The sequence below is a fragment of the Schistocerca gregaria genome, chromosome 9 (genome assembly GCF_023897955.1).
Source record: "Schistocerca gregaria isolate iqSchGreg1 chromosome 9, iqSchGreg1.2, whole genome shotgun sequence".
NCBI classification, from domain to species: domain Eukaryota; kingdom Metazoa; phylum Arthropoda; class Insecta; order Orthoptera; family Acrididae; genus Schistocerca; species Schistocerca gregaria.
Window position 1 is genome coordinate 140,689,447 of NC_064928.1, and position 15,101 is coordinate 140,704,547.

The following is a 15,101-nucleotide window of genomic DNA, read 5'->3' on the forward strand; positions in this document are numbered from 1 at the left end:
AAGGACAACAGCACATTGATAGACAACACTTTTATAAACCAATATAAGTTTAAAAACATAAATTCTTGTCCTGTAGAGAATGGCCTTTCTGATCATGGTGCTCAGCTAGTTACAGTATATGACATAGCTCCATTCAGTAATTCAATACTACCCTCCAAAGTTCAATTAATGATTCAACAATTAGAAATTTTAGGGAAAATCTTCAGCAGTTAGACTGGGATGAGGTGTACAAGGAACCCGATGCTAATTTAAAATATAACTCATTTCATGATACACTTGTGAGAGAATTTGGAAACTGTTTCCCCAAGGAAGTAGCTAAATCTAATTGTAAGAAACCATGCAAAAAACATTGACTTACTAAAAGAATAAAAAATCTTGTAACCGCAAAAGGGAACTGTATCTAACAACAAGAAAGGGTGATGACCTAGAAACAGCCAAATATTATAAAAACTACTGTGCTACATTAAGAAAGGTTATTAAAAAGTCCAGAAACATGTGCATCGTGTCTCAGATTAATACCTCAGATAACAAAATCAAAACAGTTTGGGATATTATTACAAGGACGAAAGGCAACCAAGAGTACAGGATGATGGCATTACCATCAAAGCGAATGGAAAATTGACAAACAACACGCTAAAAGTCAAAAACATTTTGAATAATCATTTTTTAAATGTTGTAGAGAAAGTAGTACCTAAATGTTCATTGGAAGATGGAAGGCAGTTAATGGAAGAGACCTTACCCACACAATTTGATACAATTGAAAATCCACCCACCTCTCCTTCTGAAATTAGGAAGATAATAAACTCTCTCAAGAATAAAAGCTCACGTAGAATTGATGGCATTTCCAGCAGAATAATAAAAGCTTGTTCCCAAGAGATAAGTGTGATTCTTAGCCACATATGTAATAGCTCTCTGCAGCAGGTTTTTTTACCAGATAGTCTGAAGTATGCTATTGTTAAACCACTGCATAAAAAAGGAGATACGTCTGATATCAACAACTACTGCCCAATCTCTCTTCTGACTGCCTTATCCAAAATTCTTGAGAAAGTAACGTTTTGTAGAGTAGCTTCACACCTTTGTAAAAATAAAGTTTTAACAAAATGTCAGTTTGGTTTCCAGAATGGTTTTTCAACGGAAAATGCTATATATACTTTCATTAATGAATTATTAAATGCTCTGCGTAACTGGAAGTTACCTGTTGGGATTTTTTGTGATCTCTCAAAAGCTTTTGATTGTGTGAATCATGGAATACTTCTAGGTAAGCTCAAGTACTGTGATATTAATGGGACAGCTCTCAAATGGTTTAAATCATACCTAACTGGAAGAGTGCAGAGAGTTCACATAATATAAAAACTACTTGTGATTTCTCAAACTGGGGAATAATCAAGAATGGGGTGCCGCAAGGTTCGGTCATGGGGCCTCTGCCATTCTTAATATATATTAATGACTTGCCATTCTATATTCACGAAGATGCAAAGCTGGTACTTCTTGCCGATGATACAAGTATAGCTATCACACTCAACAGACAAGAATGAACTGTTGAAATTGTAAAAGATGTTTTTCAGAAAATCATTAAGTGGTTTTCTGCAAATGGGCTCTCATTAAACTTTGACAAAACACAGTATATACAGTTCCATGCAGTAAATGAAATGACACCATTAATATAGACTTCGATCAGAAATCGGTAGCTAAGGTAGAATATTCAAAATTACTAGGTTTATGCATTGCTGAGGGGTTGAACTGGAAAAAACACACTGAAGATCTGCTGAAACGTTTGAGTTCAGCTACTTATGCTATTAGAGTCCTTGCAAATTTTGGCGTTATACATCTCAGTAAATTAGCTTACCACGCCTATTTTCATTCTTTGCTTTCGTATGGCATCAGATTCTGTGGTAACTCATCATTGAGTAAAAGAGTGTCCATTGCACAAAGGCGTATAATCAGAATAATTGCTGGAGCTCATCCAAGATCATCCTACAGACACTTATCTAAAGAGCTAGAGATCTTCACTGTAGCCTCACAATATATATATATATATATATATTCACTTATGAAATTTGTTATTACAATCCGTACGAATTCAAAAGTAATAGCAGTGTACATGGCTTCAACACTAGGAGAAAGGTTGATGTTCACTACTCAAGGTTAAATAAAACTTTGGCTCACAAGGGGGTAAATTATGCTGCCACAAAAGTCTTTGGTCACTTAACTAATAGCATCAAAAGTCTGACAGATAGCTATATAGCATTTAAAAGGAAATTAAAAGAATTTCTTAATGGCAACTCCTTCTACTCATTAGATGAATATTTGGATATAGTAAGTGGATTCCCCAATACCTACCAAAAGAATTTAGAAAAAAAAGAAAAGTATTAAGTGTCATGTAATATTTTGTGTAATGTAATACCTTGTATATATACTTTTTATTACCCTAACACGTTCCGCATCATTACAAAGTGTCGTATTCATTATCTATGGAACAAGTAGTAATCTAATCTAATCTAAAAACAGCACACGTGCTTGCCGAGAAGTGGCGTCAACAAAGAAGCAGTGGTTGCAAGACAATATGGAAGCTAATCACAGTACTTATATTCATTTCAGCTCAAACGAGAAATAGAATAACGGCCTTTCTACAGTACTCATAGCGGTACATATTTTCCCCATCGCCGGCCGCGGTGGTCTCGTGGTTCTAGGCGCGCAGTCCGGAACTGTGCGACTGCTACGGTCGCAGGTTCGAATCCTGCCTCGGGCATGGATGTGTGTGATGTCCTTAGGTTAGTTAGGTTTAAGTAGTTCTAAGTTCTAGAGGACTAATGACAACAGCAGTTGAGTCCCATAGAGCTCAGAGCCATTTGAACCATTTTCCCCATCCACCCAGTGCCTTACCTCATCCAAACGGGGCAACAAAGTGTCTGTGTCCCACGAAAGAATCTACCTGCCTAAAGGTCATTTCATGTCAAATCGTCTAATTTCGGAACATTTTCCTGCTCGCTCACGGATTTCGTCGAACTGTTATGCAAATATTCGCATATGTCTCCAATGAACACTGATGTTGGTCAAAGCAATACTGACCGAGATATATAGTCATTTGTTCGGCTCCATGCGCAACTTTGGACAGAGCGAGCGTGAATTTCTAGCGAATTTGAGCTCTTATACCTCGGGCAATATTTTGTTGAAAGAAATGAAATTAGGGCATCTTGTACAACCAAAAGCTTTCTCTTAAGAACAATAATGAAAAGAATTTTATGAATCATTTTCAGTCGGAAAATTTTAGACAAAATTCCATACAAAATCGACGTCCGAAAAAATTTCAGTTTAGCTTCTTATACCTACGGAACTAAAGGTGTGACGAACGTGAACACTGGCGCGTAGTAACCTAATAACACAAGGATCTCAAATATAAAGTTTCATTTATGTATCATTTTCAGATACTGAATAAATCAAGTGCAAGTTGAAGATTATGTAAAAAGGTCAAAAATGCGCTCTTCTCTACCTCATTTTGCAAAAAGCTGTTTTCTATAAAACTCTCCAAACTGGGCTCACTAGAAAGACCGTTATTTTACCCGCCTAAAAAATTATATTTCATTATCTAACTTGAGCCAACAATACTATGTAATTTGAATCAAAGTTGAAGGTGAAAATTGTGGCATGAAAAAAATGCAAATTTTGGATTTTTATATCTTGTTAATCCTAAGACGCTTTAGGGGGGGGGGGTTCGTTGAACCCACAATTTTTTTATGTCCCCTTCTTTTGCCTTAGTAACTTTCATACTACATATTCCCTTTGAGTTATTGTTTGTTGGCTATTTTATGAAACGTTAGTGTCAATGTACTTTATAGAAAATTCCTGCTTTTAAAGAAAAATAAATAAACTTATTATGGGCCCAACAAACCCCCCTCCCCCTTAGGCTTCCATGCTATAGAAAATTTCCCTTAGTAGGATTTAGTATTCCTCATCCCTACAACAATGCAAGTTAGTTTCTTGTTGGTTAGTATTCTTGGTATTCACAACAATCGGTTTACTTTCAGAGGAAATGATTGTTGATGTCAGTCAGCTGTTATTTATTTTGTAAACTTGCAGTGAGTTAGTGCTGTTCCCTAGAAATGACTAAAAGAATACGTGACTCGTCTTTAGAAAGAGTTCTGAATGAAATTTTAGATGAAGATTCTGACTTTGGCACTGAAAATGAATATGAGGATGGTGTTATGGAGTATGGTTCAGATCGGATAAGTAATGTGGATGTTAGAGAAGATGAAGATAGCGCAGCTTCAGGCAGTGACCATCAGGTTGTTATTGTGGCCAAGTCTCGAAGAAGGTACGTAGAATTCCTCGGAGGTCTGTTGCTAATATAGTAACAGAGCAGGCAGGAGTAACTCCAGCTGGTGTTTGCTATACACCTGAAGAAGCCTTGAAGTTACTTCTTATACCTGACATCATGGATTTTATAGTGAAACATTCAAATGAAGAGGCAGTTAGGCGAAATGTTACTTTGACTAATGAGAAAGAATTGTTAGCCTTTATAGGAATCCTGAAACTTATGGGGGCAAATGAGGGCAATTCTGTCAGTGTACACGATCTTTGGTCAGACCTAATGGGTCAGCCAGTTTACAAGAGTATTATGGCAAGAGAACGTTTCAAGGAACTTATTGCAGTTATAAGGTTTGATGACAAAAGTACCCGCCAGAAGGGAAGCAGAGAAGTTTACAGCAATCCGTGATGTACTCAACAAAGTGAATGATAGGTTTCCACTACTATATAAACCAGGTGCCCACCTCACCATTGATGAGATGCTTGTTTAGAGGGCGCTGCCCCTTCAAAGTATTTATGAAGGACAAACCGGCCAAGTATGGCATCCTTATACGCATGATGCCGTATGCAGTTGACAGATACGTCTTGAATATGGTTCCCTATGCAGGTAATGTTCAGTATTTGTCGAAAGAAGAACGGGGTTCAGCAGCTGTCATCAAACGTCTGGTAACACCTGTGAAAAATGCTGGTCGAAATATTACTGCGACCGATACTACACATAGATGGATTTGGCGGACGAATTATACAAAGACTACAAAGTTACTACAGTAGGAACTCTCCAGTCAAACAGGAAGCATATTCCAGACATAATTAAGAACACGTCAAATCGAGAGCTATATTCATCAATGTTCTTGTTCACAGACCCATCATCAGCTAGGCCTACAGTAACTTTGGTGCCCTACATAGCAAAAACGAAACAAAGTAAAAACTTACTGATGTTGTCAACAATGCGCCAAGATTAAGGCACTGTTGGAGGAGAGAAGAATAAAACCGAGATAAATGTATATTATAATTCCACTAAAGGTGGAATTGATACCATTGATCAAATGGGGCATATGTACACATGCAAGAGGAGAACAAAGGGATGGCCTCTATCTGTATTTTACTCTCTCATAGACATTCGTGCTATCAATGCAACCATCATATTCATCCAGCAACATCCAAGATGGAATGAAAAGAAACACAACAAACGGAAACTTTATATTCTGCAAGCTGGAATGGAACTAGTGAAATTGCAGGTAGAAGAAAGAAGTGCCAATGCAAAAGGGTTACCTAACCAAATTGTTCAATCAATGGAGACTATTCTACAAAAGAAAATCAAAGAAGTGACAACAAAAGCACGTCAGCCTCCTGCAGTGAAAGGTCGGTGCCATATTTGTGTAAGAGAAGCTAAAACAAAGAAGCAGTAGTACAACAATCTAAGTAAAACTTTGGACACAACAACTTAGCAACATAAGGATTTCTAGTATAAAATATCATTCACGTACTGCATTCTTGAACCCCTAGCTCAGACTTGATTTTCGTAAAAATTACAAAAATTACCAGAAAAAATCACATTCAATTTGCTTTTAGTAAATCTCTTTTGCATAACTGATTTCAAACTAACCTCAGTTGGAGAGAGCATGTTTTCAAGCATTTAAAAAATCGTGGTCGATTTTCCAACGTCCTTTAGCAACACCTGAAAATGACAGACAAATCTGAGGGAATGTTCCAGGTAACAATATTGCAGCAAGCTATTGTCTGTTTTTCATTGCACGTTGTTTTTATTTTTAAATTGAGACGTAACATCTCTTTCTATTGCGTTGATCCATGGTGACATTGTAACTACCGGTTCAAGAACAGGAACCGGCAAACCCCCTCGCCGTAGGGTCACACCTGGTAACCGTGCAATACCTGGCAGAGGTCGGTTTCTTTATTCGGGCTCCCAAACCTCTGATTTGGTTTCTTAATTTAGGTTCTAAAGCCTTGTAGTATCCGTCTGCTAAAAAGCCAGTTGCTAAGTACCTTTATCTCCAGTTCACAAATCTGTAGGAGCCTCTCACATATATGGCTAGCAAAAAGTAATACCAATTTTGATTTTAAAATTCGAACAATGCACTTTACCAAACATGTTTCGGCACCCCTGCGCCGTCATCGATAGGTACTTTTACTCAGTTCTAAAAAATTCAAACATGTTTTAAGTAATAATTAATGTAACGAAAATTATGCATAACAACAGTTAATGTCGGACGTGATTATTGCCTTATTTTGTGACTGTTAGTTTCTGTAGGACATTCCCTACTTCACTGTATAGCTTTCTATTTGCAAGGAAATGATGATGTCATTGTAAGTTTGAGAGGGAAGTTATGAAGTTGCTATATCTGCAAATGTAAATTTGTTGATCAAAAAAAAATTCGCGCCTATATTTACTTAGAGTTACTTTCATAGAGTCCGTCGTCATATACAATCATCTGTTGTGGAGCTACACAAGACATTATCCGTTCCATTCACTTGATCTTCCTAGTTCTTTGACGTCGTTTCTTCTCTCTGAACTTTAATTCCATTTTCAAATTTCTCCTTGGTTTCGTTTCATCCATGCTCTGAGTACAGAAAGAAAAATATGTGAAATACAACCGTGTACAATCCCTTCTGAACTACTGTTTCATATTCTTCATCTAGAACTGCAGTCTGGTTTGGGAACACACTTAGGCACAAGCGGCGTCAATCAGACTGCTTAAACACGAGGGTAATGAGTCTACAATCTTTTGAAAGAGTACGTTTGGGATGTCTCGTGTAGCTTATTCTACCTCTCCTCCGGCTCATTTCGTGCATCCAGTTTTGGACAATATACTTTTTTTGTCAAATACCACAAAAGCGTGAGACCAGAGCTTCTGTTATATTTTTCTTACATTCTCGTATTAGCAGCTGATGTCTTTGGAGTAGCTCGTCCAATCAAGTGTGAAGACTTTGTGCACAGTCTAGCATGAAAGCTACTTTATTGACATTTCGCCAATCACGTATCATGTACCGAACATATTTACTTAATACTAGAAATTGATAGTCGACATTCGTGGGGTCATGTAGCAGATATTGGTCAGTTTCCCCTCTGGCTGTCATACCATGCCATGCTGTCACTGATCGTTCGCTCTGTGCTTTCCCTACAGTCACGTTACAAGGTTTTATTCAGAGCACAAATGTCAGTTGCACCTACTTATGAAACTACCGGCGTGGAAATTATCTCCACCAGTTAATATAACATTTTCCAGGAAACGTTTCCAATTCTTGTCGCAATTCAACATTTACTCCCAAATTCTATTCCGCAACGACTATTTTTATGTGCAACTTCCTGTACATCATGGCTTCCTCACACGTAAAACTTTTGATCCATGAGGACTGCAGGTACAGTGTATCTATTTTGCTAGTTTCGAGATTGACCTTTACCTATTTATGGCGGCCAAATAGCCAAATATTAGCATCTTCCGAACGAGTCCCTTGTTTTCCTCAGACTGCGATATCGAGGGAGCGTGAGTTCTCCACAGTTCATTAACCCATTAAATCAAACTTCTCTGTTTGTATGAAAATCTCTTATTGGTGCTGAACGTCTTTACATATAAATAACGAAATTAATGCTTCAATGGTGCTCGAGCTTCGCGTCGGTTAATATGGATGCTGCACAGTGTTTCAAAGAGACAGCTGCTCGTTATCATCAGGGGCTTACTGACGCGTTGCTTCAGTGGCTCGCCAATATACACCATGTGATCATGTGATCAAAAGTATTCGGACACATGGCTGAACATGACTTACAAGTTCGTAGCGACCTCTATCGGTAATGCAGGAATTCAGTAGTGTTAGCTCACCTTTAGCGTTGATGACAGCTTCCACTCTCGCAGACATACGTTCAATCAGGTACTGGAAGGCTTCTTGGAGAATGGCAGGCCATTCTTCATTGAGTGCTGCACTAAGGAGAGGTATCGAAGTCGGTGGGTGAGGCCTGTTACGAAGACGGCGTTCAAAATCATCCCAAAGGCGTTCTATAAGATTCATTTCAGGACTCTGTGCAGGCCAGTCCATTATAGGGAAGTTATTACCATGTAATCACTCCAGCACAGGCCTTGCAATATGAACAGACGCTCGATCTTGTTGAAAGATGCAATCGCCATCCCCGAATTGCTCTTCAACAGTGGGAAGCAAGAACGAGCTGGAAACATCAATGTGCTGTGATAGTGCCACCCAAAACAACAAGGGGTGCAAGCCCCATCCATGAAGAACACGACCACACCATAACACCACCGCCTCCGAATTTTACTTTTGGCACTACACACGCTGGCAGATGACGTTCACCCGGCATACCCACACCCTGCCATCGGATCGCCACATTGTGTACCGTGATTCGTCACTCTGTACAACGTTTTTCCAGTGTTCAATCGTCCAATGTTTACGCTCTTTACACCAAGCGAAGCATCGTTTGGCATTTACCGGTATGATGTGTGGCTTATGAGCAGCCGCTCGACCATGAAATGCAAGTTTTCTCCCCCCCCCCTCCCACGCCTAACTGTCATAGTACTTGCAGTGGATCCTGATGCAGTTTGGAATTCCTGTGTGATGGCCTGGATAGATGTCTGTCTATTACACATTACGATCCTCTCCAACTGTTGGCAGTCTCTGTCAGTCAACAGACGAGGTCGGCCTGTACGTTTTTGTGCAGTACATGTCCCTTCACGTTTCCACTTCATCATCACATTGGAAACAGTGGACCTAGGGATGTTTAGGAGTGTGGAAATCTCGCTTACAGACGTATGACACAATTGTCACCCAATCACGTTCGTGGAGCGCCCCATTCTGCTCTCTCACGATACCTAATGACTACTGAAGTCGCCGATGTCGAGTACGTGGCAGTAGGTGGAAGCACAATGCACCTAATATGAAAAGCGAATGTATTTGGGGTTGTCCGGATACTTTTGATCACATAGTGTATGTGCTGGCTCGCTAGAAGAACCGAGATGCCAAGGGATGGAGTTATAAAGGAATCGAGGACCAATCACAGAGCGCCGCGACGTTCGAAAAACGAGTCATAGTCTACGCAACACGATGCGACTAAAGCGTGACCTGAAATCGCGGGCAGTGTGTTGGCGCCCAGTTTGATTCCCTGGTCTGCGGCCGTCAGTGCATTAGTGTTGCCACTGCTGGTTCCCATGCCTCGATGAGTTGAAATCCCCTGACTGTATTAACATCCCCAGATCTATGATATTTCCGAACTGGGGCAAAACTTGATAGTTGAGTCCCCCTCCTCCTTTCCGTTCTCGAACACCCCCGCCTGGAGCGTTTGAGATCAAACCGTTTGACATCAAAAATTTAAAAAAAAAATCAATTTTTCCAAAATATGTTCATTTTGTAGCTCACTTCTTTCTGAAGAGTTTGATATGCAAGACATGTTATTCGATCTTGCATGTGCCAAAGTGCAGTGTCACGTCTCTGTACACAGGATTCTTCTGTCGCACGTAACTGTATTTCGTTCTGTGGAATTCAAACGTGTATCCTTTGCAATGGAAGCCGCCAACCTGTATTTACGACAGTGGAAATTAAAATGTTCTGTGGTGCTCTCCTGTTCCCAGGTTGACAGCCTGACCTCCTTAAAAAAACTCACAATGAATACTGGATAGGATTATTTGTAAGTGGGAGAATAAGAACTTTTCTTAAAGTTGCACTCTTCATTGCCTATCAGCTAACAACTTTCTCTTTTTGGTGACATAAAATTAAATATAGGAAACATAATACCAGTAAAGACAAGACACAGGCAAGGCAGTACACATTTCTTCAGCGCTTTGGTCGCTGCATTTTTTCTCTCTAATCTTATTACAGCTTTACACAGCGTGCTTTACTCTCTGCGGTGTCCGCCCCGATAGCTGAATGGACAGCCGGCATGGTAGCTCAGCATGCTCGGTCAGAGACCTGGTTGACCTCTGTAATAAAAAAGGTGTGAAAGGATCAAGAACGAACCTGAAAGGATGTCATGTGACGTTCGCAACGACCAAACACAACAATCAACAACGAACAAAATGAAAAAGAAGAAGGTCAGCGTGACGGATTACCGTCCTACGGGGCCGGGTTCGATTCCCGGCTGGGTCGGAGATTTTCTCCGCTCAGGGACTGGGTGTTGCGTTGTCTTCATCATCATTTCATCCCCATCCGTCGCGCAAGTTGCCCGATGTGGCGTCGAATGTAATAAGACCTGCACCGAGGCGGCCGGACCTGCCCCGCAAAGGGCCTCCCGGCCAATGACGCCAAACGCTCATTTCACTTTCTGCAGAAGAATCAGTTACCTCATCAAAGTTCGTCAAACGTTTTGCTACATGAGAAATCAAACTATCGTTGTCTAATACTGAAAAAGCTGGTAATACGAATATTACCCAAGACTGGTATCGTGTCTCGGTTTGATTACGTCCATTTTGTCACTGCTAGATAAAACGAAATAAGCCTTCCTAATATTGTAGCAATTGTAAAATACGTCAAATAAGCAAGACGGTCTTGGCACAAATGATCATTTTTATCTACCTTATTTACATAAATAACACGACAGAATATAATTCACGAAGTACCAATACGAAATGCCTATTAGGCCTACCACAAACAAAAAGTTTTATGTATAGAAATAGTTTCACATTACATTTATACACAAGTTTTTCAAGCGTGAGATCGAAAAGCAGTAGTACGAAATTTTTATTTAAATTTGGAATCGCCAATTTTTCTCCTTGATCATTCTAAAAACAATCTTGTCACCACTAATTCTGTAACTATTCCTGCCATTGTCGACATTTATTCTCCGCTTAACTTCCATAACCCTGCCAGAATCACCAGTTAGTTATCCCGCGTTTATTCACCGGTAGGCTAAGTTTTCGTACAAGCCGTTTTCCGCGCTATTCCGCGAACAGAACTTGAGTGGATGCTAGGTGACCCTTAGTAGTGTAGCAATCTGGCAAACATTTTCTGTCAAAATTTCATTTTCTTGGATACAACGAGGAGATTAATACGTAATTTTTCTTGCCAGTTATTCCTTACCAATTATTCGTTTATTTCCATTCAGGTAGTTGGAATCTATGGTTTTCGCTAATAATTATAACAACGCTGATAATTCGCACTCCGGATCAACCACATAAACAAACGGCGATTGGGATTCACCTGTTAGGATTTGTTCCGCTGCTCGTATAGCCCCGTCCCCATTTCAAAAAAAAAAAAAAAAAAAAAAAAAAAAAAAAAAAAAAAAAAGTATCTTCCGCCGTCCAACACGAGTACAAACGAAGATAGGTTCTGTTAAATACAACCTTGACCTAAGGAGATCAGGGATGTCTAAAATCCAATGTGGGAAATCATACTTTAGCAAGACGTGTCGCAGTGAACACAGACATCTCACCAGATCGGGTCAGCCAGAAAAGTCTGCTGTTCTGAGCACTGTCTACACAGAGGATATAGCATGAACTACGGAGAGACAGAGATCCTTTCGTCTGCCTCTACGTGCTGGGACTATCATTAAAGAAGCAATCGAAATGAGTGTAAGTAAGTTTCGCGAACATAGCTTCACCGAAGAGTCAAGCAGTATATTGCTTCCTCCTACGTATATCTCTCGAAGAGACCATGAGGATAAAATCAGAGAGATTAGAGCCCACACAGAAGCATACCGACAATCCTCCTTTCCACGAAAATTAAGAGACTGGAATAGAGGGGAGAACCGATAGAGGTACTCAAGGTACCCCCCGCCACACACCGGCAGGTGGCTTGCGCAGTATGGATGTAGATGTAGATGTAACTGCCTGATTAATGGAGACACGGGACTACTCAGCAAGAGGTGGGAACCAGCAACGGCCACACTACGGCATCGTCGGCCGCATACCAAGGAATCCAATGAAGCAATTCAGACGGGGAATCGGAGTCGGCAACACTCTGCCCACGCGAACGCAGGGCTGCGGCTTGAGAAAGCATAGACCGCGGTCCATTTCTCTGGTAAGGGGCTCTGGTCGATCTTGCGCTCTATGATGACGTTATAGCCCCACCCACCGGCGCCTGCGTTTTTCTAGCGAGTTTTCTGGCGAGCCACTGCAGCAAAACACCAGTAAGCACCTGAAGATGAAGAGTGGCTATCTAATTGAAGTACCGTGCACAACCGTGCAGCGTTCCCGTCAGATCACCGAAGTTAAGCGCTGTCGGGCTCGGATAGCACTCGTAAGGCTGACCATCCAGGTCTGTCGAGCGCTGTTGGCAAACGGGGATCACTCAGGCCTTGTTAGGCAAACTGAGGAGCTACTTGACTTAGAAACAGCGGCTCCAGCCGCGAAAGCTGACTACCGCCCGGAAAGTGGTGTGTTGACTGCAGCGAACTGACGCATCATGCAGGGAATGGCAATTGAATCTCAATGTAGACAAGAGTAATATGCTGCGAATACAAAGAAAGATAGATCCCTTACCACTTAGCTACAAAATAGCAGGTTAGCAACTGGAAGCAGTTAATTCCATGAATTATCTGGGAGTACGCATTAGGAGTGATTTAAAATGGAATGATCATATAAAGTTGATCGTTAGTAAATCAGATGCCAGACTGAGATTCATTGGAAGAATCCTAAGGAAATACAATCCGACAACAAAGGAAGTAGGTTACAGTACGCTTTTCGCCCACTGCTTGAATACTGCTCAGCAGTGTGGGATTCGTACCAGATAGGGTTGATAGAAGAGATACAGAAGATCCAACGGAGAGCAGCGCGCTTCGTTGCAGGATTATTTAGTAATCGCGAAAGCGTTACGGAGATGATAGATAAACTCCAGTGGAAGACTCTGCAGGAGAGACGCTCAGTAGCTCTGTACGGGCTTTTGTTAAAGTTTCGAGAACATACTTTCACCGAAGAGTCAAGCAGTATATTGCTCCCTCCTACGTACATCTCGTGAAGAGACCATGAGGATAAAATCAGAGAGATTAGAGTCCACACTAAAGCATACCGACAATCCTTCTTTCCACGAGCAATACGAGACTGGAATAGAAGGGAGAACCGATAGAGGTACTCAAGGTACCCTCCGCCACACGCCGTCAGGTGGCTTGCGGAGTATGGATGTAGATGTAGATGTAGACTGTATACTCATTCATATCAGTATCCAGTACGGCTTATAATCTGAGGATGACACGGCGGTCGGTCGATACCGTTGACGCTTTCGAGGCCTGTTCGGACGAGGCATAGTTTCACAGCATGAACCAATGAAGCAGTTATTACATCAGGAATGTCTTAAACAACACAACGAAATTAATTTTAAAATATGCGCTATTAGGAAGAACAAACTACAAATTTTCGAGCTATGCTACTCACACTACCCTACCTCCAGTTTATTAGCGCAAAACATTCATCTATTCGCTGTAAGAATGCGCCTTATTTTGAAACATTCTTTGCACATGACAGCCGCACGGGATTAGCCGAGCGGTCTCAGCCGCTGCAGTCATGAACTGTGCAGCTGATCCCGGCGGAGGTTCGAGTCCTCCCTAGGGCATGAGTGTGTGTGTGTGTTTGGCCTTAGGATAATTTAGGTTAAGTAGTGTGTAAGCTTAGGGACTGATGACCTTATCAGTTAAGTCCCATAAGATTTCACACACATTTGAACATTTTTTGCACATGACAGTAGTACAAACATTTACAGTGAGAGTTTTTATTACACTAGTACAGTGCCACGTTTACACGCTAAAGACTGATGTTGTTTTTCAGGTGTGCACCTTCCTCCTGGCAGTTGAGAACTTGAGAATATCAGAAGAAGTTATGTTTTTTGGCCAGAAGAGAGAAAGGAGCAGTTTCAGCTACAGTTTTGCCACGGAGGTTCCAGATGGTGGCGCCACACCCCAGACAGACGTGCTGTCTTCAGTGACCACCAGTGGCAGTGGGCAGTCAGAGGCACAGAACACGGGGACAGACGAAAGTGGCATCGACTCGTTTCTGAGTTATTGAGCCAGCTTCTCTCGACACAAATAACGTATCTTATGTCAAAGAGATAGGGGGAAAACTATATTTGTAAAATGAAGTACACGGTGTTTCAAAAAGAATGACCTGATTTCAAAACTCAATATTTATTGATAAAAAATACTACAAACATGGGATTAATAACAAAATACTCAGAAAATATTAAAGTTTTAGCTAAGCTATTACAAATGCTCTATGTGTCCTGCAGCAGCTGCGCGAACAAATCCAGGCAATTTTTTAATTCGTCATAAACTTTACATAACGTATATGCTTTTACAGAAGATACGGCGGCAGTTACTCTGTTCTTCACCTGTGCCACGAGCTGGAGGGGAAATAAACACACTTTCCTTCACATATTCCCACAACACGAAACCGCATGGGGTCATGTCTAGCGATCTTGGACGCCAAGAATACAGGGCGGTGTATGAGGGTCCCGTGCACCCTATCCAGCGTTGGGGCTGAGCGTCACTGAGGAACTGACATACGTTGTTCTGCCCTGTGGTGAAGCTCCATCCTGTTGGAAAATGAAGTCGTTGGAGTCGTAGCGAGTAGAGTTTCCTGGACTCCGCTCAAACGTTCGCCTAATTCTTTCCACCATTTCATCACCTGGACTCTTACTTTTGTCGAACCAACCTCTCTTTACATTGGCGATACCAACGACGAATATTGTTGGGTGCATGGGGGTCAGGCCCAAAGCGCTGACGTAAAGCACGCTGCACTGAAACTCCTTGCAAACTACGGCACACAAGACGCTTTCTGTTGAGCTGACTTTAAACTGAGAAGACGCTTTGAATGACAAATACGCGATTTTCTGAAGCTCTAGGTCACGCCAAT

General features: G+C 41.2%; 1 protein-coding gene across 1 annotated transcript in view; it reads left to right on the top strand.

The window, feature by feature from the left end:
- LOC126291468 (uncharacterized) overlaps positions 1-14,255 on the top strand; it is a 107,503-nt gene extending 93,248 nt beyond the window's left edge. Inside the window, exon 7 of the mRNA XM_049984979.1 lies at positions 14,019-14,255. Within this exon, the coding sequence (XP_049840936.1) occupies positions 14,019-14,255 (237 nt within the window). The remainder of the gene's footprint in view (positions 1-14,018) is intronic.
- Positions 14,256-15,101: the final 846 nt, after the last annotated feature.